The sequence below is a fragment of the Peromyscus leucopus genome, chromosome 5, assembly GCF_004664715.2.
Source record: "Peromyscus leucopus breed LL Stock chromosome 5, UCI_PerLeu_2.1, whole genome shotgun sequence".
NCBI classification, from domain to species: Eukaryota; Metazoa; Chordata; class Mammalia; order Rodentia; family Cricetidae; genus Peromyscus; species Peromyscus leucopus.
In genome coordinates, this window is record NC_051067.1 from 79,763,579 (window position 1) to 79,787,295 (window position 23,717).

The 23,717-nt window shown below is 52.9% G+C and overlaps 1 protein-coding gene across 1 annotated transcript in view; it reads left to right on the forward strand.

Moving 5' to 3' along the window:
• The window catches only part of Nkd1 (NKD inhibitor of WNT signaling pathway 1), a 74,013-nt gene that overhangs the window by 36,495 nt on the left and 13,801 nt on the right, over nucleotides 1–23,717 (forward strand). Inside the window, exon 4 of the mRNA XM_028891824.2 lies at nucleotides 16,601–16,667. Coding sequence (XP_028747657.1) covers nucleotides 16,601–16,667 — 67 coding nt within the window. The remainder of the gene's footprint in view (nucleotides 1–16,600; nucleotides 16,668–23,717) is intronic.

The window sequence follows — 23,717 nt, forward strand, 5'->3', positions numbered from 1 at the left end:
TGGGGCTCCTACAGATTGGCACAACTCCAGCCACATCCCTACAGTGATGCGGGTCATCTTTGGCTGGACCGAAGCTGAGGCTAACAGGCTACTCCATGGACCTGGGCTCACCTGCGGCTGGCCCCGCCCCAGCCCTGCTTTGGCCATGCACGCCTCACACTTGTGTAGTGTCTCCCTGATTCTGGTCTCTTAGAAGACAGGCTCCTGTTGGAGTGCTGGCACTGGAGTATATTGCTGAAGATGCCAGCGAGTGGGGGCTGCTCAAAGTTTAAGAGTAGCAGGCACCTGAACCACAGGCCTGTGCACCTGCTGTGCCCCATATCGGGGATGTGGATGGTGTTTGGGCTGAAGTGTTAAAGACAGACCCCACCATCTGCTGAGACTTCTCAGGCCGTGGATGCTCTTGAGGGCTGTCACTGTTTATAGCCGTCTTTTAATTACCTTTGTATTGCCTCTGGCCTCATCTCAGTGATACAGAAAGAATTTTCCTGGCTTTGGATTGGAGAGGAAAGACCTACTCCTTGATGAGCGGAATCGTTTCCCACGTCCCCTAAACAGAAGGCCCCCCCAGCCTTTGCTTGACTACCTCTGGGGCAGAGAGCTCACTCCTTGACCGTTCCTCCCCTTGTTTCACTGCCCTGGTTCCTAGAGCGAGGGATGGAGAATTTGGGTCCTCCCTCCCACTAATCTTGCTTTGCCTCAAGAGACATTGAGTTGACCATCTCCCTTTCTAGAGGGGTCATCCTGCCCTGTGGGGAGGCAGACTGCTGGCTGTTTCTGCTCTCCATTCATTGGGTTGTCCAGCTGCTCCCTGGGTCCTCATCTTTATCTCTCTGCCAGCTTGGTCCTGAAGGGAGATACTTAGCCTCCCTAACTCTTTGCTTCTTCATCTATGAGATAGAGATGGCAGCTGGGCTTGGTGACATCACTTGTAATCGCAACACTGGAGAGGCCAAGGTAGGCAGGAGGATCAGGGGTTTGAAGCCAGCCTCTGCTGCTTAGTTTGGGGCAGCCTGGGCTACATGAAACACTGTTTCAGACAATATTGAATGAATGAGAGAAATGGAGATAGCTATCATTCCAACCCTACAGTTTTTGTGACTGTCACATGGGCTAAGACATGTAAAGTACTTTCATACATTAAGACTGGCACATGCTAAGTGTAAGAAGACCAGCTCTTCCCTAGACCAGGGCTTCTCAAGTTAGAATGTACTTATGAGTTACAGGAGGGTCCTGAAAAGGGATTTTGACTTGGTAAGTCAGGTGGAGGCCTGACAGGTTCCTTGCCTGTGGAGACTGCTAGGCCTCAGCCCACACTTTGAAGAGAAGAACAGTGTGTCTTTCTTTGGTATGACATTTCACTCTCCAGGTGAGGTCTCTAATCTCATGGTAGTAGAATCATCACCTCCCATGGTATTGCTGTGATACTGTGTGTGTGTGTGTGTGCTCATGAATGTGTGAATGCACCATCACATGCACATGGGTGGTTGTGTGTGTAGATGTGCATATATATGTTGGCATGTGCATGTGGAGGCCCGAAGTTGACAATAGGTGTTTGCCCAAATTGCTCTTTATTTATTGAGGATCTTGCTGAACCCAGAGCTTACTATACTTATTTCAATACAGCTTAGAGTATATTGCTTAGGGGACTAATTATTGATACTAAGGTAATTTTCATCTTTTCTGAGTTGGAAGCACTTGTGGACAATTTATTCTGCAATTTGCATGTCTTGATGGATCTGAAAGAGAGTCTCTGTAGTGAGAGACATCTTACGACTTTTCCTGAATAATCTTAATTGTCAACTTGATACAACCTAGTCATCTGAGGGGGAGGCCTCAACTGAGGAGTCACCTACCTCAGCTGGTCTGTGGGGGATTGTCTTGTTTTTAATTAATGTGAGGGGGCAGCTTACTGTAGGCAGGCACCATCCTGGGGCAAGTGGTCCTGGGCTGCCTAAGAAAATCTTGTTCGGCATAAGCCAGCAAGCAGCATTTCTCCGTGGTTTCTGCTTCCAACTCCTTCCTCAGGTGCTCACCCTTCCTTTCCTCAGTGATGGATTGTGACCTGGAAGTGTAAGTCAAATAAACCTTTGCCCTCCAGTTTGCTTTTGGCCATGGTGTTTGACCAGAGCAACAGGATCAAACTAGAACTGTTTCCTTCCGCAGGACCTGGGATGAGTCCTGTGACACACACACATGGAATCCCAAGGGTCCTGAAGGCTGGTACACTGTCTCAGGGATGGTCTATGTGAGTGGCCAGTGGATGAACCAGCCTGTGACATGTGGGGACCCTGGTGTCCCATGTGGTCCTGCCGCTGCTTGCTCGGGAAGGAAGCCGTCTGCAGGGGAGAAATTCTTGTGAGTGGATAGGCTGAGCACTCCAGCACAGGCTGAGGGAGGCAGTCTAACAGCAGGGCTGGTCAGACCGCCAGGGTGCCCTGTTCCAGTGCTGACCCCAGCTTCCCAGTGTGTCTGGGGCCGTGGGGCTGCTTTAGCTGCACTGGGGCTCAGGTTCCAGGGCACCCGGAGCACAGCCCCAGAGGAGCACAGCCCCAGAGGAGCACAGCCCCAGAGGAGCACTGCTGAGTCACTGGCTTGGGTGGTTTAACTGCTCCGTCTCGGGTTTCTCAGGTAATAGTGCCTGCTTCTGGTATCCATGGCAGAGCTCAACACAGATCCCATTAATGCCTACAACGTTTGAGCCTTTCCTCATGTGCTGTGGCCTCACTGCTGAAAAGAAATCTAAAACTGGGTGTCAGGTGAAGGCCTGTCACTCCAGCCACTCAGGAAGCTGAGACAGAGGAATTGTGAGTTCAGAGCCAGCCTGGGGAACTCTGACCTCAAGCATTTTGGAAGCAGGATTCTCAGCCATGTCCACTCTACTCTTCAATCTGCAAAGCAATGCAGGGGTCCTGCCAGTGTAGAGAGGAATATCCACCTGACCTCGGCTAGGAGCAAGGAGCTGGCCTCAGGCTGTAGCCTTCCCAAACCAGGAAACAGCTAGAGGCTAGCCCAAAGTGGTCCCTTGAAGGACCAGGCCCTAGGGATAACCACTTCCCTGGGAATGGAATCTAGGCTTGGGGTGCTGGTCTCCACATGGAGTGCTGCTCTCCATCAGTGGCCTCTGCACCTGTCTTGTTTGCGTTCTGAGCAATGACTTGGCTGCCACAGGGAACTGAGCGCTGGAGGCTGGTGGCATCACCAGTAGCTCTGGCCTGTGTTTTGAATAGGAGCCAGGGTTAGAGACTGGCAGAGGCCAGCTGGTCCCTGTCTCTGGCCTCAGGTCAGCGAAAGCTTTTGGAGGGCCAGTGTCTCACCTCTGCTGCCCTCCCCTACTGCACCTACCCTGACTCATGATACCTGGTCCCCAATCTTTGCCTCTGTCTAGCAGGTCACTAGGATGGTTTCCACAACACACGGAGCAAATTCAGTCTTCCTGAAGGAAGCAACGGCTGCTGTTGCTGCTGCCTGCTGTGTGTATGTGTGCGTATGTGTGCACGTGCATGGTGTGGCAGGCCTGTGAGTCTGCAGGGCTTCAGGCGTGGTCAGGGAGTGCATCAGGAGACAGGGTGTCTCAGAACAGAGGGCTTCAGGGGGACCACGCCACATCTCCAGGATGGCTTCTCTGGAGGTCTGCAGGAATGAATCAGGGTGGCGAGGGGAGGAAGGAGGCATTTGCACAGAGGGCCGTGATGGAAGTGAGGACAGGCAAAGGAGGCGGCGGTGCCAGCTGAGGGAAGGGCAGAAAGTGGTGGGCAGCACAGCCCCAGGTCAGTCACCTGAGTGCCGGTGGGGTGGCTGTTGTGTTCCTAGCTTTGTTCATGCCAGCTTCCACTCTTGAAGGTGTTCTGCTTAGGGCAGTGTAATCATTAGGGCCCCTGGCGTGGCTGGGGTGAGTGTGAAGGCCCGTGTGTTGAAGGCTCGGTCCCCCGGAGTTAGAGAACCTGAAGGTCATCGGGAACTATGCTCTAGGAGGGAACCTCGGGACCTTAGCCCCCTCCCCCACAATCTCATGGGGCCAGTAGTTTGTTCTCCACTGTGACCAGCAGCACCTTCCAGTAGCTTCAGAATGATGTGGCCCCTCGCTGTATCCTGGACTCTGTAGCTTCAGAATGACGTGGCCCCTCATCGTAGCCTGGACTCTGTAGCTTCAGAATGACGTGGCCCCCTCACTATTCTGGACTCTGTAGCTTCAGAATGACGTGGCCCCTCACTGTATCCAGGACTCTGTAGCTTCAGAATGACGTGGCCCCTCACTGTATCCTGGACTCTGTAGCTTCAGAATGACGTGGCCCCTCACTATTCTGGACTCTGTAGTTTCAGAATGACGTGGCCCCTCACTGTATCCAGGACTCTGTAGCTTCAGAATGACGTGGCCCCTCACTGTATCCAGGACTCTGTAGCTTCAGAATGACGTGGCCCCTCACTGTATCTTGGACTCTGTAGCTTCAGAATGATGTGGCCCCTCACTGTAGTCTGGACTCTGTAGCTTCAGAATGACGTGGCCCCTCACCGTAGTCTGGACTCTGTAGCTTCAGAATGACGTGGCCCCTCACCATAGTCTGGACTCACTAGTAGACATGTCCTACCTACATGATGCCATTAACAAAGTTCATGCTCAAGAACTGGTCAATCAAGCATGCCCCCCCCCCGAAAAATTGCAAAAAGATTGATAATGTTTTAAGAGTTTATAACTGTGCGTTAGGTACATTTGTGGCTACTCTTGGCTGAATGTGGTCATGGGCAATGATCTGGATGCGCCTACAAGCCATGGATCCAAATAAGCATCTTCCCTTTGTCCTGGTTGTTGTGACAGTGGTGGGAGGTGACGGGTGTGCGTGTTCACAGCAGTGAAGGCCAAGGCTGAGGCTTCAGGCCCGGGAGTGAGGATGGCCAGGGCTGGATGGGAGCTGAGCCCTTCTGACTGGAAAGCTGAGGCATTCCTGCCACCCATGGTGAAGGGTAAACTTGGGAGTTTGGGGACATGCATTCTGGACCTGGCAATGTGCTGGTGATAAAAGGAGGGTACAAAAACAGGGCTCAGCAGCTATGATGGAAAACAAGCCCAAATTGGTTTAAACAGGAAGAGGGAGATTTAGCAGTTCACATCATTGAAATGTCTAAGGGGACCTAGCTTCAGGCATGGTTTGATCTAGGGCTCAGATGGTGTTGGGACCTGTTTTTTCTTGCTTCACTGAACCCTGGTTTCCTGTGTTCGCTTTTTACTCAGTTAGAATCTTCCTGTAAGGAAGCAAATGTTTCCAGCAGTTGCAAATTCCAAGCTCAGTATCACAGATGTCCTGAGAATGCACTGGGTCTCCTTGGCCTGGCTTGGGACACTGCACAGTTCTTATTGGTTAGGACACATCCTGTGCCTGTCATCATGGTTAGGGGAAGAAGTCAACCCTGACCATCAGGTGGATGTGGGGGTGACTGGGATTTCCCCATTCTATTGGAATTCCAGATAGAGACTTTTTTTTTTTAATCTTAAATCTGTTCAAATCTTGCACAGGAGAGCCACACACTAAGCAGTTATGTAGTTACGTGTCATGTCTGAGATGCCCAGCACACTGGGTGGAGGCCATCAGTAACTAGAGGGGCTGGACAGGAGCTTCCGACTCAGATGCTACAACACGCAGCGTAGTCAAAAAGAGGGACAGAGCTAGCCTTCAGTCTTGGATCCCCCAGAGAGTGGTCTGAAGTCCACCCTGGAGTTGCAGATGGATGATCTGAGAGAGGAGCCTTGGGAATGACGCACTCAGAAAGGGCTGGCTGTGTTTAAATGAGCTCCCTAAAGGCGAAGAGAGGAAATATTTCTTCCTATCTGCTAGCAGAGGCAGGCCTGGTGAAGACTCTGGCCTTGCTGTGATTTCTGGGCCTAGACCCATGCTCTGTATGGTTTGTACGAGCCCAGGTAGCTGGCCTTCCAGGGGCCTGTCCACTGCCTGGGAGGTCACCACTTGGGGGTCGGAGCTCCCCAACTCCACAGATAATTCAATGGGAACCCATCTTAGGTCAGGCATGACAGAAGCAGAGTCTGAGGATTGTGTCTCTGGTTTCTTAAGGATATCCCGGGACAGTCAAGTGAAGGAAGAGGCAAAGGTGCCGTTTCTGGGCTCTGTAAGGACCTCTAGATCGTGACTTTGCTTTAGAGTTTGTCCAGACTCACCATGGGCTGTAGCTTCCTGTGCCTTTCTCAGGACCACCCAGTTCCAAGCCTTCAGACCAGGTGCCAGGGTGGGTCCCAAGGAAACCTCACAGGGGTGGCCGCTGGGAGACCTCAGGGAGCCCATGTGCCAAGAAAGGCTCTCAAGGTCCTAATGCAGATATCAGTAAAGGTGTGAGAAGTTCCACATGGGGACCCCTGGATTCTTTATGTGGTCTTTCTGTTGGCTGGGGCTGAACTGGATGCACGCAGAACTTGCTCCTGGCTGTGGATAAGTTGGCGAACTCCTGAGCTGGTGATGAACATCAGGTGACCTGCATGCCAGCTGGCACAGCCTCAGAGAGCATTTTTGGTGCCATCTCTATGACCTTGATATATGGGAACATGTGGATAATTTTAGCAGAGGCAATCACATTCTCTGGGCTCTTCGGCCACTGCTTTTTTTCTTGGGAGAAAATGCAGGGAATGTTTTCTCAGTCTGTAAATAGAGAGCCGCCTTGGTTGCTCAGCACGTGCCTGCTGCATGCCTCCTGTGGGGCCTGGTATAGTGTTACAGAGGGTAGTGAGTCCCGGAGAAGACTGAGGCGGGGAGTGAGTGCATGTCATGGGAGGGGCTGCATTTTAAAATAGACTTAATAGTGAAACCCTGAAGGGGAGAGGGGCTTGCTAGAGAACGAGCAGGCCAGGCAGAGGATGCTGTAGGTGCAGAGGCCTGAGCAGGCCATGTGCCAAACACCACACTAGCAAGGAGGGGTGTCGAACGTGACGGCGGCAGACAGCGATCGGGAAGCCGTGGACGATGTGCAGTGGGTGGGGCCTGGTGAGGCAGTGGTGGGGAGCAGAGTGCAGGGAATAATCACTGTTGTCCCTGTGTCAGTGCTGGGACATGTGGGGACGGGAAGGAGGTGAGAGTGTGCAGTGCCAGCCTGTGGCTCGAGGGTGGAGCCAACAGGACGTGGGGACGGAAGGAAGGAAACATTGCAGGAGAAGCATCAGCTCACTCCCGTGGTCTGGCCTGGGCAGCAGTGGAGACGGCTATATTTGAACCCAGGGAAGACCCAGGGGAGATGGCCTTGGAGAAGCTGTGGGTGGTGGGGGATGCATGGGCTTCAGGTGAATCTGACAGAAGCCACATCTTTGTTTGAATGTTGAAAACGATCAACAATTTAGTGCAAAGGCAGTGCGTGACCAGAGGGTGGGGTGAGCAGTAACCGTTTCACAGTAGAGACGTGGAGACGGCTGCGGGGGCACCAGGTGCTCCTGTCTGCTGCGTCCCCAGGCAGTGGCTCTGCTGCCCACTCACCCCTTAGCAGGAAGGGCTCCAGACCGGTCACGTGGGCCCCTGGCAGCCGGTCTCTCATAGCTGCCTCTGCGGGAGCCTCGTGCACCTGTGCATCAGGGGGCGTAGGCTCCGGGGTTCAGATCAGTCCCCAGCTGAAACTTGATTCTGCCCAAATAGGGGGTGGGTGGGGAAGTGTGGTAAATGCCCCCCACTAGTGCAGGAGGTGTGAGACTACCCTTATGGAGGGCAGAGGGCTCTGGGTCTGACAGCACAGATGGGCTGGACTCGTTGGCCTGTGGGAGAGCAACAAGAAGCTTCCCTCCCACCCCTTTTATTTTTGAGACGAGGTCTCTCTACATAGTCCTGGCTGTCCTGGAACTCACTATGTAGACCAGGCTGGCACCGAACTCATAGAGATCTGTCTGCTTCTGCCTCCATGCCCTGACTGACAAGCCTTCAATGCTGGGTTGTAGAACAGGATGGGGGCAGCGGGGAGGGGAGGCCTAGGGGTGCTAGGAGCAGGGCCAGCGGGAAGTGACCTCTGCAGGTGGTTTACCCGGAGCTCTTTAGGGCTAGATAGAGTACCACCCTCCCCACCCCGTGTGTGTGTGTGTGTGTGTGTGTGTGTGTGTGTGTGTGTGTGTGTGTGTCTGTGTGTGTGTCTGTCTGTCTGTCTGTCTGTGTCTGTGTGTCTGCCTGTCTGTGTGTCTGTGTCCTTTAGGGCTAGATAGAGCACCACGCCCCCTCCACCCCGTGTGTGTGTGTGTGTGTGTGTGTGTGTGTGTGTGTGTGTGTGTACAGACAAGAGTATCCTAGAGTCTGGCCAAGACATTTGTTTGCCTGCCCTCTCCAGATGTTCCTGCATGGTGAGGACAGAAAGAAAAATTCTTGCTCATATGTGCATTTGTTTAACAAAGCTAGAAACCCAGTACCTCACTTCTGAGGCTGAGTGAGGAAACTCGCTTCTGATCCCCCTTCTCCCAGCTCCTGGCCTGACTGTCTGTTGTCCTGGGCCAGAACACACATCCTTCCCCTCAGCAAGGTAGCTGCTGTTAGGTCAACAGATGACAGTGGCCGCCTGCCGCGAGTGGCCGCCTGCTGCGAGTGGCCTGGCGCACAGCCGCCCTGCTCCACGAGGTGCATGGGCTATAGCCTGGCAGCAGACTGGAGTCACCACAGCCCTCGCACAGCTGCAGGCCGGTCAGATGTGCTCAAGTGCTCTTGCTCACCTCTATCATCAGATCTAGGCCGTGGCTGGGCAGGTGAGCAGTGTGACAGGCAGCGGCCTGGCAGTGTTAGTGGAAATAGCGGTAGGGAAGGCAGCAGCCTGACCATGTGCCTTTGGGGACAGCGTAGATGTCTGATCCCTAAAGACCTCAGAGAGGAGAGGGCAGTGGGGTGACAGTGAAGGTCCCAGCCAGGGACCTGAGGGTGACAGTTCCTGCTCCAGGTGTGAGCTCACTGTTGGTTGTATTCACAATTCATTTCCCTGTTACAGCAGTTGGGGACACCGATGAACAGACAGAACCTCAGTGTCTACAGGGCTCATGTTGGGACAGCAGCAGGCCTCAGCCCCTGCGCTGTGGAAGGCTTAACTAGAGAGGTACTGGACTGAGCATAGCACTGGACAGCTATTACACTCAGTGTATGTTAGTTACTGTGATCACTGTGTCTTTGGTCTTTATGGCCCTAGTACCCCCATGCCCCAGTGAGCTCCTGGGCTCTACTGTAGAGGTGTATCTGAACTTTGGCTAGGCCCATGCCCTGGCTGTTCTGGACAGCCTCTCCTGCCCCAGAATTCCTGCTTCAAACTCTGAGATTCAACACAAGAAAGCATAGCACGTTCTGTTGGTTTGGGCTTATTTTCCCTTCAGCCTTCTTTTCTCCATCCATAGAAATCACATTCTAAATGTAGCTGCTGTCCTGTGGGAAGAGCCTGGGAGTCCCTGGGTTTGCCTTGTGTGTCGTCCCCCCCCCCCTAGTTTAGAGTGAACCTTGCCACAGAGCAGGGCTGCACCATGGTGCTTTTACCATTCTCAAAGCCTGGGCATCATTCTTCTGTGGGGGTGGACTTGAGATGGTAAGTAATGGACATCTGGCATTTTAATGACTGTATCTGTTTAATGTGAAACATCCCTCAGAAGCCTCAAATATAATGAGGACTCATAGCCAGTCTTTCACCGATCTCATTGACTGAGGGAGGAGACGGGGGAGAGAATGAGGATATTTAGCATACTTAGAGAAGTTGAATATTAGCCAGCTGCACACCTGTAATCCTAGCTACTCAGTAGCCAAGGCGGGGGATCACAAGTTTAAGGCTAGCCTGGCAATCGAGACTGTCTCAAAATAAAAAATATATAAATATAAAAAGGCTGGGGAGCTCAGTGGTAGAGTGCTTGGTAGAAACCCTAGGTTCCATCCCTCAGTACTCCTGTGCTCTAGTGGCTGGGGGAGGGGGAGAGAAATACTAAGTAGCTTAGTTAGGTAGGAACTGTCTTGAAGGAAGTTGTGTGGTGTTTTTGGCATATAGATGCCACACAGATGTCCACAGCTTACAGAGTGACAGTCTGGGCAGTATACTTTGTTGATCTGTGGCTGGCTGATGCCAGAAATGTGCAAGGCCATCTCTGGGGATCATTTGTGTCCCGTGGGGTCCTTCCAGATGTCTGATGTCCATCTCCCTAGCAGCAGACTAGGCATCCAGGCTGCATGCTTAGCTGTGGGGGGCCAGCTGGGGGCGCCGCAAGGAGCCCTCTGATTACATCCTCGGCAGATAAAAATAGGAGCAATGCAAGGAATTTTAATCACTGCTCCGTGTCTTTGGAGCCACGCAGGCTGTTCTTGTGAGCCTAGGCAGAAGGCCAGACCTGCCAGTGCCTGAGAGCTACCTCCCTCCTCCGAGCGTCACGGTTGGGCCAGCTGGGGAAATGAAGGGCCATGGGCAAGGGTGGCACAAGCAAGCCTCCCACCGCTCCTGGACATGGCAAGAATCTCGGATCCCAGCCGTAGTAGGCTGTGGCTTGGTCCTGGGTCCATAAGAGTCAGGAGTGTACAGCAAGAGACAAGTTTAACCCGAGTTGCTGTTGCAAGAGAAGAGGTTAATGGGCTGGAGAGATGGCTCAGAGGTTAAGAGCACCGACTGCTGGTCCTGAGTTCAATTCCCAGCACCCACCTGGTGGCTCACAACCATCTGTAATGAGATCTGGCACCCTCTTCCGTATACATAATAAATAAATAAATCTTTAAAAAAAAAAGAGAGAGAGAGAGAAGAGGTTAACAAGATGGCAGTTGTCACCCTCCGAGGCTGCAACGCCTGCAGGATAGGTAGGGCAGTGTCCCTGGTGCCAAAATCCATCCAGAAGACATTTATCGCATTTGTCCAGCACCTAACAGATGTGTCCAGCCCATAGCCCACAAGTCGTAGGCACCCCAGGAAGCTATGAATGCAACTTAACACAAAATGGTAAACTTACTTAGAACACCTAGTTTTTGCAAGATTTTCGTTAGTACTGTGTCAAAATGTTCAAAGGTTGGACACCCACATAATGAATGTGTCAGGTACTATTCCAAGACAAAATCAGCTAGGCCTCATCGTGTGGAGCCTGCTTTCAGAGATGGTGGTCCATAGCCTTTTATTCTCCCTGACCTTCATTTGGGCTGAAGCAGTGAACTTCAGGAGCTGGAGCTGAGGCAAGATGCAGTCAGAGAGACAGGTGTCTGACCTTCTCCTTAGAGACCCAGGATCCATTGCTGGTGACCCGAGGCTGGCAGACTGGTAGAGGAGTTGAGGGCTCTGCCTTATGGTCTTGTGTACTTGAGGAGAGAAGCTGCCCGTCTTTGGGAGCAGCCTACTGAGATCTTGGTTTTGATGCTGTTCTGGGGCAGAATGAGCTTGTGTTCTTCTTGCCCCTGGAGAGGGAGTGCCCCAACTTCCTGTCATGGGAGCCAGTGCTTCTGGGAGCCTTGTCCATCTCCTTAGCCCTTGGATGGCGACTGGGTTGTATTTGGACCTGCATGTTGCTCATTGTTGGCCTGGGCGGGCAGTTCCCAGCGCCTACAGCTTGTGGTGCTCATGAGCAGAATGGACTCTCGGGCTAGAGAAGCCTGAGAAGCTGAGAGGGCGGATGTCCAGGTTCATGGTGTGTGCTAGACACAGCAAGAGAGGCCCAGGTGGTGAGAAGCCTTGGTTCCCCATCTCTTGTCCCCTGGGTGTACCACCCGGCTGCCGGTGGTGTTGGTGGCTGGGCACCCCAGAAGTCCGGAAACTAGGAAATCATAGCCTCCTGGGCCTAGAGGACCCCAGCCTTCTCTGCTGCCTTTTCTCTGTGATCTCTTGGGCCCTTCTCTCCATCTGTCTGAACTCCAGGTCCCTCTTCTGTGAAGTGGGTAGTCATCTGCAGTCTTGTTAAGTCAGGATTTCCTTACCCAGGTGGCACGTGGATGTGCAGCCGGCCCTCTGTGTCTGTGGGTTCCACACCCACCCATTCATCCCATGGAAGATACACATGGAAAAAACAACCTTTGTATTGAACAAGCACGGACTATTTTCTTGGCTGTCATTCTCTAAACAGAGCAGTGTGACAGCTGCTTACACAGCTGCCTTGTCGGAAGTAAGCGACATCCAGAGATGGCTTAAAGACTTCGAGGGAGGTAGCTAGGCTCTGCAGATACTGCGTTGCTTTATCTAAGAGCCCCAGAGTCCTAAGATTTGGACATCTTTGGAATCAGCCCCATGGAGCCCAAGGGACCACTGTCCTCATCTCTGAGCACTAGAAGGATTCTGAGAAGGCTGGTTTCTGACTGAGGTTGTGTCTCTTTCCCTTCCCAGTGGGTGACCAGGGCATCCATTCCATACACTCTCTGGCCTCTTGTGTGCCTCGTGGTCCCTTATACAGTCACTGTTTCCTAGGTGCACAGTGGTGGCATCATATCCTCTGCATGTATTTCTTCATTCCTCCCTTGGGACATGCTCTGGCAGGCAGAGGAGTCCACCACCCCACAGTGAAGAACCACACTGTATCTTTTGGTGGCTTTGGGGAGATCTCTTAGCCCTAGATGTCAGTGAACTTAAATGGCCTTTCAGAGGGGGCGGAGCTGCTGGGAACTAGGTAATTATCAGGATGAACCATGAGGACATTTGAGAGCTTGAGAGGAGGCTATGGCAGAAGAATGGGAGAATCTGACATTTCAGCTCTTGACTTTGTAACAGAGGCCACCTGGACATTTTGACCCCACCTTTTCCTTGGCTCCTCTGACATAAAAACATCTCCATTTTACAGAGGAGGAAAATAGGGGTGGACAAGTTTAGTGACACTTTTATTGTCACTCAGCTGTGGAGAGGGGCGAGCTGGGCCCACCTGGGCACTGGAACATGGACCGGCCCTGTCCTGCCCCTGGCAACAGAAGATGGAGCGTGCTGTTAGTGAGGCTGGGCTGTGTCTGCAGAGTTCATGGAAGAAAGAGTTTGCTATGCATTCATCTCAGGGGCTAACTAGGACAGGCTGCTTGATTCTGAGGGTTCTGGGGTGGCCTGGGCTGTGCCCCCTCTTCCCAGAATGTCTCAGTCCTGTGCATTCCTGAGTGTGCATGGTACCGTGTTCTGTGGGCACCAAGAGCTTGCTTGGAAAATGTGTGGCACTCACATCTATTACCTCTTAGAGAACAGAAAGATTGACAGAGACCTGCTGGGGCCTTGCGTGGGGGAGACTGAGTTCAGGAGTATGAGGTCCCAACGACCAAGAGGAAAATCCCTAGCCTGCGCCAACACTCCCCAAGGCCCCACTTTGATGTGGTTTTCCGTCCCGGAGGCCTTATAAGGCAGTGTGCCTGTGCCTCTTAGCTCAGGCCTGGGCCGGCTGCACACCAGTGACCGGAGAAGCTGCTCTTCCAGGGGCCCAGTGAGGGATGGAGGCTGGGCTCCAGGGCAGCAGAGGGACAGCACCGGGACTTCAGAGGCACATGTAGGCCACATGGCCTGACAGAACACCAAGTCAGGCCTCTTGTCTTAGTCAGAACTTGGAGTAAGTCTGAGGCCCGCAGTCCTAGAAGCCAGAGGAGATGGGTCCTAGGAATGAGATAGTCCTCTGTCTAAGTTCCAGACTCAGGCTTCTTACAAGAGAGTACAGTGGTAAGGGTCGGGTTCTCTGGTGTGTTAGAACTATAGCATTGGCAATAAGACTGCTCTGCCTTGGTTTTCTCATCTATAGAGTGGGTATAATAGCAGCATACCCCACAGTGATTGCCACTGGAGGACAGCTAAGGCTGGTCAGTTCCGGCACTTCCAGCATGTACTGATAGTGTCTGATGGTGAGTACAGAGGAAGCGATGAGCAGTAACTGCTGGTCGATCTTCCGGCATGGAGGTGGAGCACTCCCTTGCTCCTCAGAGTCACCCTGAAATAGTGTGCTGTGGCCCTATGTGTGGAGGGGGAACCAGGGCACATGGGAGGTTGAGCTGCGCCTTCTAGACTTAGCTTGCCGGTGAGCTGTGTTTGGACCACCCGTGACTGCCTGAGCCCATTTCTGTGCTCTCTGCTGCAGGCCCCATGGGGCTCATCGCAGCTATGAGGTCTGAGTGCGCAGTTCCAGCAGCACCTGCCTTCCTGTAGGAGGTGGCTACAGGTCTGTGGCTGTGTGGAATGGGCTTATGGCCAGGCGGGAGCCAGGACCAAGCCTACACCACAGAGAAGAAGGAGCTAGCTGTACTTACTGCTCTGAGTCCCACTGGATAGACTGGGAGGCTTAGCCTCTGAGCCACCAGCGCTCACTGGCTGGGCCCCATTTCATGCATTGTTTGTTTGAGGTAAGGTGTAGCCCAGGCTGGCCTCAAGTGCATAATAGAGAGGGTTCCACTCCCTTCCTTTCTCCCTCCTTTCCAATCCCCTCCCTTTTTGCAATGCTGTGATGGGACCCGGGGCCTTGCACATGCTGGACATGCTGCACGAGTGTGCTGAGTACTCTCTCGTGTCTTGAGAGGTGGACAGAGCAGGACTGTTGTGATGGCCAGCGGAGGCTCTTTAACACGAATCAGCACCCCCTGCTGTTCAGGGAGTGTCTGGGCGGTGTTAGCTCTCTCACCATAGTGTCGCTCACTCATACAGATAAGTCCGCCAGAGTCCAAATGCCAGGAGAGCCCAAAGCCAGGGCATGACCCAGGGTTGGCTCACCACACCGCATTTCCCTGGGTCTGGAGACCATGAACACTTTATGCCGAGACCCTGGGTGGCCCAGGGAGCACTGACGTGTGTTGCCGAGCACACTTTGTGTGAGCTCAGTCCTCTGAGGTGTGCGGCATCTGTCATTCGCAGCAATGATGGTGAGTGCAGCAGCAGTAGACGGCTTCCTTGGCCGCGCTGTCGGGGTGCTATGGCAGTGATGCCAATAGAAAGTCACAGGACCTCAAAGGCTCCTCAGGGCCAGCCTCCTTGCTGGGGTACTGTCAGGGCTGCTGAGGTCAGTGCTGAGCCCACTCTCTCCTCGAGGACCCAGCGTGAAGGGCCTTTGTCCCCTTAAAGCCTGCTGCTGCTCCTGTGGCAAACACTGCCCGCTGGCCTTGCAGGGCTGAGGAGATGGCAGCAGTCTTTGTGGCATGAAAGTCGGGCTTTAATTGGCTGCTGGGGTGTGCCTGCCAGCTGATGATGCCACCTGTGTGTGTACCTTTCCTGTCGCTGTCTCCAGATCCCCTGTCAACTCTGGCTCTGTTAACACAAACAGCCAGGTTACAAGCCTGGGAAATGCTCAGTGATTACGGTAATTGGCAAGCAGGGGAGTGAAGAAAGCCACCAGGGTTTGAAGTAAATGGGACACCAGAGCAGAAACAGTCATGTTTCAACCACCTTGAAGAAGGAGTGCCTACCATGATCTAGGCTGCAGGCTAACAGAGGCCTGTTTGTCTCCAGAACAGAAGTTGAGATTAGAAACCACCCTGTGGCTCCAACCAGTGAGCCACCCACTGTGTGCAGCATCCTTTGCTCTGCCAACCCCAGGGCCGCCTGGATATTCTTTAAGCGTCTGAAGTGCCACGTTTGGATGGTTTATATTCTGTGAAAATTTTGCCAAGGCAAAGGTTTTTGTGGTCACAGCGAGGCATTGGTTGCAGCTGGTGTGTTTGGGCTTTTTAGTGCTTACCATTTTCTGGGACTTAGACGCACCATCAGACCAGCTGTTGTGACGTTAGGAGAGGGCATATGGCATACCCTCCCTGGCCTCCTCCTTCCCAAGAGAGGAGTATGTTCCAAACTGGGTCCTTGGGATGTGCGTCCCGCACTGCACTATATATCACCAGAGATTCACACGTTGATAACCATAGTGAAGGCCCTGAGAAGTCTTACATTAAAAGGTCTTGTTTAACTTTATCTAAATAATCCTAGGTTTCAGAATTCCTGTCTGAGTACCTATAAATAGAGAAGTCATTTTGCAAGATACAGTCTAGTCTTTCTGTATCTCTAGTCCGCTGGGGTGAGTCAGACAGTGGGGGCTTCAGTCTCTTGACATCTCAGGCGTTCCCTAGAGGACAGCAAAAATCCCTTTGCCAATATGACAGTATCCGAATGGATGGCAGCTTGACAAGGCTGCTAAGGAAGGACCCCTGCCACGCTGGTTGTAAACAGCAATCGGCTCATGGAGAGGACAGATCAGGCATGTGCCTAGACCAGGCTAGTGGGGAAATGGGCCATGGGCAAGACGTGGAGGCTGCAGCGAGGACCGCTGGAGTCAGAGCGTACAGGCCCAGGGTGTTAGCCAGTGTATTGGTGCTACATTTGGCCTCGAGGGCAGTAGGGATTTACCAGAGAAGAGAGCATAGAGGGCCCCACTTGGTTTGGAGGAAGAATCTAGACTGAGGTCTTTCCTTGGTGTCTTCTGAGGCTGTGGCTGTGAAGTCGGCTGGACAGGAGGGGTAAGGGACACTGACCTTACCTGGCATTCCAGTGGGGGACTGGACTTGGTCTCTAGGAGATGTGGGTCCTAGGTGGATCTTGGGAAGTTTTTCCCAGGGTGCTGTGCACTGAGAAATCACTTGCACTTGGTCAAGAAGCCCATGACTAGGCCCATCCTGTCAGCTTGGTACTTTGTGCTCAATGTCACCTGTCTGTCTAGCCAGGTGGGTTCCTGCTGGGTCCTACTGTCTTGTGACCATTGTCCTGTCTTCCCCAGGAGCTCGTGGGTGACACTTCCAGAGAGGCGCTTGGTGAGGAGGACGAGGACGACTTCCAGCTAGAAGGTATGTGGGTCTTAGTAGCTCTGCCTATGGCACTAGGTTGGGAAAAGGCCCACAGAGCTCTGAAGGGGTTGGCGGGGATGTGAAGCCCTTCACAGTACTCAGGGTGACACCCACACCCTGTGCTCAGGAGCTACCAGACTTCAGGCAGGTCATCACAGGGCTACCCTACTATGATGGGATCAATGATAATGAGTGTCCGGCTGGATTCTGAACACGATCGCTTTTCCCCCCAAGTCCATCGATGCAGTGCCCTAGCTAAACATACTGGTACAGCCTGCCTCTGGCCTCTCTGCTTTTGATCTGTCATGCAAGACCCCTCCTTTCTGTAGCTGAAGTGTCATGCTGTAGAGCTAGTGACAGTGGCATGGACCTAGCCTCTAGCCTGCTGGTTTGTTTCTGGCAATGCCTGTGCCCCTGTCTGTAAGTGGGAGCTAGTAACTTTTGCTGTGTGGCCGCCCACATGGCTCAGCTGACTTCTCATGACTGTGGCAGGCAATGGCTTTACTCTGCCTGTGTCTCACTATGGGAGGAGAGCCTGGCCAATGTTGAGCAGCCCAGGAAAGCAAAGACCCTGTCTGTTCTTTAAGACCCTTGGAAGAATCCTGGACCCATTGTCCACTTGGGGCTCCCCTGCTGCTCCTATTGTAGTAGCCCAAGCTCACCCACACCCGGGCAGGGAAATGGCTGGGCATGGCAGGCTGGCAAGGGCAGATGCCCCTGAGTCCTGGCCACACAGCCATACACCTGCTGGATCTGGGGCTATGGTATCCCTATGCTCCTGGCTAGGGGAGAAAACTGGTTCCTGAATGTCGTCTTTGTCTTTCTGTTGGCCAAGCTCATTGCCTCTTGGCTGCTAGAGAGCTGTTTAAGGGAGAAAAAGGGCCATGTGAGGCGTGAAGATGAAAAGGAGTCTCTGGCCATCCCAGGAGAGGAGGGCTTTGGCTCCTGGGTTGTTCTGTAAAGCTGCCCCTAATCCTGAGTCTTAGCCGCCTTAACTGGCCAGCTGGGAGCGAAGCAGGAGATTAAGGCTGGCTTGGTGTGCTGGGCTGTGAGCTCCTTTTGAACTTGGGAAAGAACAAAGTAAACATCAGAGGTTCCAAACTGACTGCAGGCCTGTGTGGCAGGGTGTGGAAAGGAGAGGGACCCTTCTTCTGAGGATCCAGCAGCAGCCAGGGACAGGAGGGGCAGCCCCTCACTCACGCCCAGCAATTATGTGACCTCTCAGGCTTTTACTGGCTTGGTAGGCAGACCCATGATACATCCAAGGGTGTTTTATCCATCCCTAGGTCTCCTTGTTGCCTCTCACCTGAAGCTGGCCCTACCCAACCCAGCCTCCTGACTCACTTCCATCTCAGGGCTCCAAGCAGCATTTCTACCAACCCCAGTGCCCACTTGGCACCTGCTGTATAAAACTAGCTTTGCAGAACCTGGCAGTCCAGGTTCTATGAGGCTGCCAAGGCTACTGAAGTCTGTGACCCCTCTCCTTGGGCCAGGTCCCCTCCAGGCTCCCAAAACAGAACCCACAGGAGCTTGGTGTCTGGGTAAGGACAAAGAGAAGCCTGGGCCAGGTGGTGGTGGTGGTGCACGCTTTAATCCCAGCACTGGGAGGCGGAGGCAGGTGGATCTCTGTGAGTTCAAGGCCAGCTTGGGCTATAGAGTGAGTTACAGGAAAGGCACAAAGCTATACAGAGAAACTGTCTCAAAAAAAAAAAAAAAAAAAAAAAAAAAAAAAAAAAAAAGCAAAACAAAAAAACCTAGAGAAGCCTGGGTTGCAGTGAGAAATATTGGGTGCAGGGCACTTGGTTAGGGATGCCAAGTTGAAAACCTGCTGGCCATCCAAATGGAGGGGCTGAGGTGGTCAAGCCACCTGGCTGTTGGGGACTGGAGTTAAAGGACAGTGAACCAGAAGATAAGGGTAAGTGCTTCTCAAGAAGTGGCCACAGGCAGTTCCACTCAGCACTCCAGGGCAGGTCCATCTTCAAGGCTGGCTGGCAGTGCCTGAAATCTGAGGAGGCCTCTGGGAGCCTCAGGCAGCCACCCTGGCTCCCTTCCCTGCTTGGGCTTCCCTGTAGGCTCAGCAGTCCCACTCCAGTCCCCAGCACCTCTAAGCTGTTTCCACTGAGTGAACTTGACCTCATGTCTTCCCATCTGCTCTCCATGAAAGTGCAGCATGGGCAGCGGAGATTCGGCCTCGGCCATGCCAGGGAGGTTTAGCTGTATCCGTGGTGGCCAGGTTTGAAAGCTCATTTCCTTCCTGGGCTTTCACAGGGGCGAGGGATGACAGGCAGAACGGATGACGACAGCAGGCTCACACCACTCTCTTTGTCCAGGGTCGCCGCCGACACACACTCACGATGTCCCCCCAGCCCTGTTCAGACCTCCGAGCCTGAAGCCCGGGCAGTGTTTGCAGACAGTCGCCTCCTTTCCCCGTGGCCTCTTCCCTCTCAGTCACAAGTGTCTCTAAAGCAGAACCAGTGCTGGGATCTGGGCCCAGTGGTGGCGTGTGGGAGGGGAGTTTGCACATTTGGAGGGAAGCCAGGGAGTGCTTGGGGGCTTGCTGGGCAGATCACTGCTGCCTGGGAGGTGGTAGTGGTTCCCTGAAAAGCAGAGCCTCACAGCGAAGCTCCGAAGTCCAGAACTCTGGGCTCTTTGGAAAGCTCGACCAAGTTTGCTTGGACTTGAAGCTTTTGAAATTGAAAATTCCAGGGATAGGATTACCTAAAAAGCTAAGACATAAAAAGCTAAAAGCTGGACCTAGTATGAGCAGATGCATAGACACAGGCACAGTCTCTCTCTCTCTCTCTCTCTCTCTCTCTCTCTGTCTCTCTCTGTCTCTCTGTCTCTGTCTCTCTGTCTCTGTCTCTCTGTGTCTCTGTCTCTCTCTCTCTCTCTCTCTCTCTCTCTCTCTCTCACACACACACACACACACACACACACACACACACACTCTGTCTCTGTCTCTGTCTCTCTCCCCTTTTTCTGTCCTCGGTCCCTCAAAGTCTGAGATGGGTTTTGGGGGGAGCATCAGAAGCATCTATCCATGAAAGGGTAGTTAGTGACACCCCCTGGCTTCTCTCCCCCAGTTCCTAAATTGTCCTGTCAGTTCACTTGGCTCAACTCCCCTCCCATCCAAATTTGAGCCATGACACAAAACTCCAGCTCTGAGCTCTCCACCCTGCGAATATGGACTGTGCAGTGCTGTCTCGGGCAAGACATGGCTTCTGAGTCACGGGATGCTTTGCTTTGCAGAAATTCTCCTCTCGTATTCTTAACCAGGGAAGCTCCAGGTTTGTGAGATTTGACTCTAAAACCATGGCAGGGGTAGGGAGAGACCATTAAGAATACACTCGTTTTTTCTTCTCTTCTCTTTTCTTTTTTTCCTTTTCTTTTCTTTCCCTCCCTCCTTTCCTTTCTTTCTTTTTTTTTTTTAAATACAAAGTCCTGGTACAGTGGCCTGACGGTGTAGGGTTGGGCGACTCAAACTCACCATCCTGCCGTAGCCTCCTAAGACAGGCATGTGCTGCCTTGCCCAGCTTTCGATTTTGCTTTTTAAGCTTCAGTCCCAATGTTATGAAATGCAAATGGTGACACTCCTACATTATGTTAGTAAGGACTTAATGAGACAACATGTGTACCTGCCAGCCTGACTGGCAGTGCCCAGCTGGCACATCTGTGCATCTCCAGAGCCTTTTCTCTCGTGAGGCCTGAGCCAGTCATCCAAGAAACCATTTGGTCTGGAATGCACACACGATCTTTCTCCTCACGGCCGCAGATTTACCCTCCTAATTATTTTTGGCATAGGCTAATATTAAAATCCATCTGCATTCCCCCTGACAGCTGCTGCTGGAGGTTTGGAGGCCCAGAAACATCCTGGCAAGCCACCCTTAGACCAGAATATTTGTCACAGATATCTTTGTGTGGACAATGGCAGGGGATCACGAGCATGTTAGGGCAAGTGTCCAAACTTCAGCACAGAAGCCCCAGCTTGTGCTCAGTCTTCTATTGTGTCTGCTTGAAAATTGGTCGGCTACCCAGATGGAGAGACGTGTGCCACACTCTCGATGCCATTGCTGCTCTTTCCTTACTGAGGTTGCGTCTTTACTGCCGTGGTCATAACCCGGTTTCCAATTTGTCACTTTTATCCAAGCTTGCTCTTAACTAGGCTTTTGTGGACTGTGTTAAAATAGGCTGGCACTGGCCGCTGTCACCTCAGTTGGCATTTTTCCCCATTTTTCAACCATCTCCTCACGCCAAACCTCCATGTTGCTCAAGCCAAGATTGACAGCATCTGTCTATCCTAGCTTACCTATGCCTGTGTGTGGGACATGGCACAGCTGGGCTCATGCCTATGAAAACTCCTACTCTGCATGGGTGCATAGACGCACCACCTCCTGTGGGCAGTTCAGGGGCAGCAGTTACCAGGGACCAGCCTCTAGGTAGTTAGAGTTCTGTCGTGTAGACACAGAGCCTGCTGTGAGGTCATCAGAGGGCCCCGGACATAGGACTGTATAGAATGAATTGCCAGATTGAATGGGAGCAGACCACGCCCTGCCAGCTCAGATGCATTTGTACCAATTAAGAGACAGCACTCAGCGCTCCTCCTTCCACACCTGCCTGTCTCACTTGAGAAATGCCGGAAGTAGTACATTTATGCACATCTCTGGTGTCGTGTTAATGACACTTCTGGAATTGAATAGTGCACAGCCTGCTTTTCAAAGCCTGTCTCCTAGCAACTCCAGACGACCCCAGGTGACCCTAGCCACAGGGCAAGAGCCCTAGGTGAGCATGCCCTGTGCAGCTTAGGAGAGAGATGCGGCACCAGGAGGGCCCGCTTGGTTTCCTAGCCCTCTCCTCCTCCTGCTGTTTGGGTGGCGCCAGCTGTCAGCACTCAGGCTGGGTGGGCTGTGCCAGGCTGCTCTCTGGGTCACTGCTGTTTGCCAGGGTAAACAGTCCCCAGAAAGTGATGGGGAGCTCTCGCAGCATGTGATCCCAGAGATGCCTCCTATTGGCCCTGGGGAAGGATGAGGAGTCCAGGCCCTAATCACAGCTGCCACCTTTCCCTGGTTCCTAAGTCTCTTCCCTTTCTCTTCCTCCTCTCCTCCTCCTTCCCTTTTTTAAACTGGGGGAGGGGAGAGGGAAAGAGGCTGTCTTTGATCTCGGTGGAGGAAAGAAGTCTGTTCTGTTCAGGCTTTTGGCTAACACAACAAACAGTGTTTAAAATTTAACTTTGCTTAATTAATTAGTAATTCTGTTTAATGCTGTCTGATCTCCCTCCAAAAGGTATTTTGAAGCTTGAGAAGGGAACTTCAAAGGGAGCCGGGTGAAGATGGTCAAGTAATGCATTTAATCTGGCAGTTGCTGGGGGTGGAGTGCGGCCAGGCTGGAGCTGATGTGTACAGACACCATCATCTGCAGAATCAGTGAGCCAGCTCCAGTGGCCATGGCCTCCATGTGAGAAGGACAGAAAGTAGCTTGCAAAGAGAAGGAGCCCCACAAACAGCCCCCATGTCCATCTGGGCTGAGAAGCCATTTTGAGAAAGTAGAAAAGTCATTATTTTCTCTTCTGTAGCCATGATGAATGATTGAGCAGGTTGGGCACTGCACAGGGTTTCCAGTTGACCGAACAGTAAGTCACAGTAACTCAGTAACTCCAAGCTGTGTCCTGTTTACCAAGCATATACCTGGAAGGGGTGGAGGGCTGCCTTTGCCTAAAGCAGCAATACCCAAAGTTCTGGAAGGACCAGACAGTTCCTATCTTAAGCTGTGTGGACCACGAGGACCCTTGTAATGACTTGCCTCAGCCCTCCTGTGTGCGGCAGAAGCAGCCAGAGACCAGTGAGTGTGGAATACCTGATTAAGCTTTACTTAGAAAGCCAGGCTGCGGGCCCAGGGGCTCCCAAGGCTCAGCTGACACCCTGCTCCGTATCACCCAAACATGCTTCTTGGGCAGTAGGACATGTTTTTGTCCTCCTTCCTTGACTCCTTTTATCCTGCCACATTGGCAGTGTGCCCTGCTGTGGCTTTCCATGGCAGTCTGAGCGTGCTCAGAGAACCTCTGAGAGATGTTTCTGAGACTGGCAGCCAAGGAACAAGCAGGAACAAGGAGCGGAGAGAGGTCTTGGGCACTAGAGTCCTTGGCAGCATAGTCTAGTTCCTGGGTATGTGACCTGGGCAGCCTGCAGTGAGCATCTCCACTACCTGGCCCTGGTGCCAGTGGCCATAGGCAGGTGGAGGTGCGCTGCTTCGCTGCCTGGGCACAATGCTGTTTGCCTTGGTTTGGTTTCAGAGGGGTCATCTGTGAAGCCCATGCCAGTTGCCAGAATCCCAGCCCCTCCCTCTGGCCCTGGGCCTGCATGGCTTTCTGTGGGTTCTCTGCCACCTGTTCTGGCACTTGGTCAGGGGACAATAGAGATGAAAGTCTTCTTTGGTGTAGGGCACAGGGTATCAAGGAGTCTTATTCGGCTCCCAGCCTGGGGGCAGCATGTCTCTCAGGCCTGCGATTCATTTCTGCCATGCCCAAGCTGGGAGGCTCTGCATGTCCACTGATGCGGCCACCTGGGGGTTCCTGGAGGCTTGGGGGGCTAGGACAGCATGAGGGACCTGCTTGGGAAGAGAGGACAGTTTAAGCCACTGCAGTCTCTAGAGAGGACACGTGAGGATAAAGGGGGGTGCTTCCCACCTCAGGTGGGGAGAAGGGGGCGGGGGAGGTCCCGAAGGAAGACATGCTCTCTAGCATGGGCAGCAAGGGCACTCCAGAGAGAACGGAACAGCGGTTCCTTGTCTTTGGGCTTATCAAGTGGAACATGAAAGGCAACAGTGAACCTGGAGGTGCTTGTCTGATAACTTCCCTTTGAACTTGAAGTCGGGTTCCGATAAGCCTGGCCAGCTCGCATCAGCAGGACCTCTGCAGAGCCAGGCAGTGGCTTTGAAGATGGAACTCGGCTTTGTTTTGCTTTCTGCTTCCTCCTCTCTCTCTGGGAGGGGGAAGGGAGGATTCTGCAGGCTGTGATGTCTCTATAGTTCCTACAAAGGGGCAGATTGGGGCAAAGG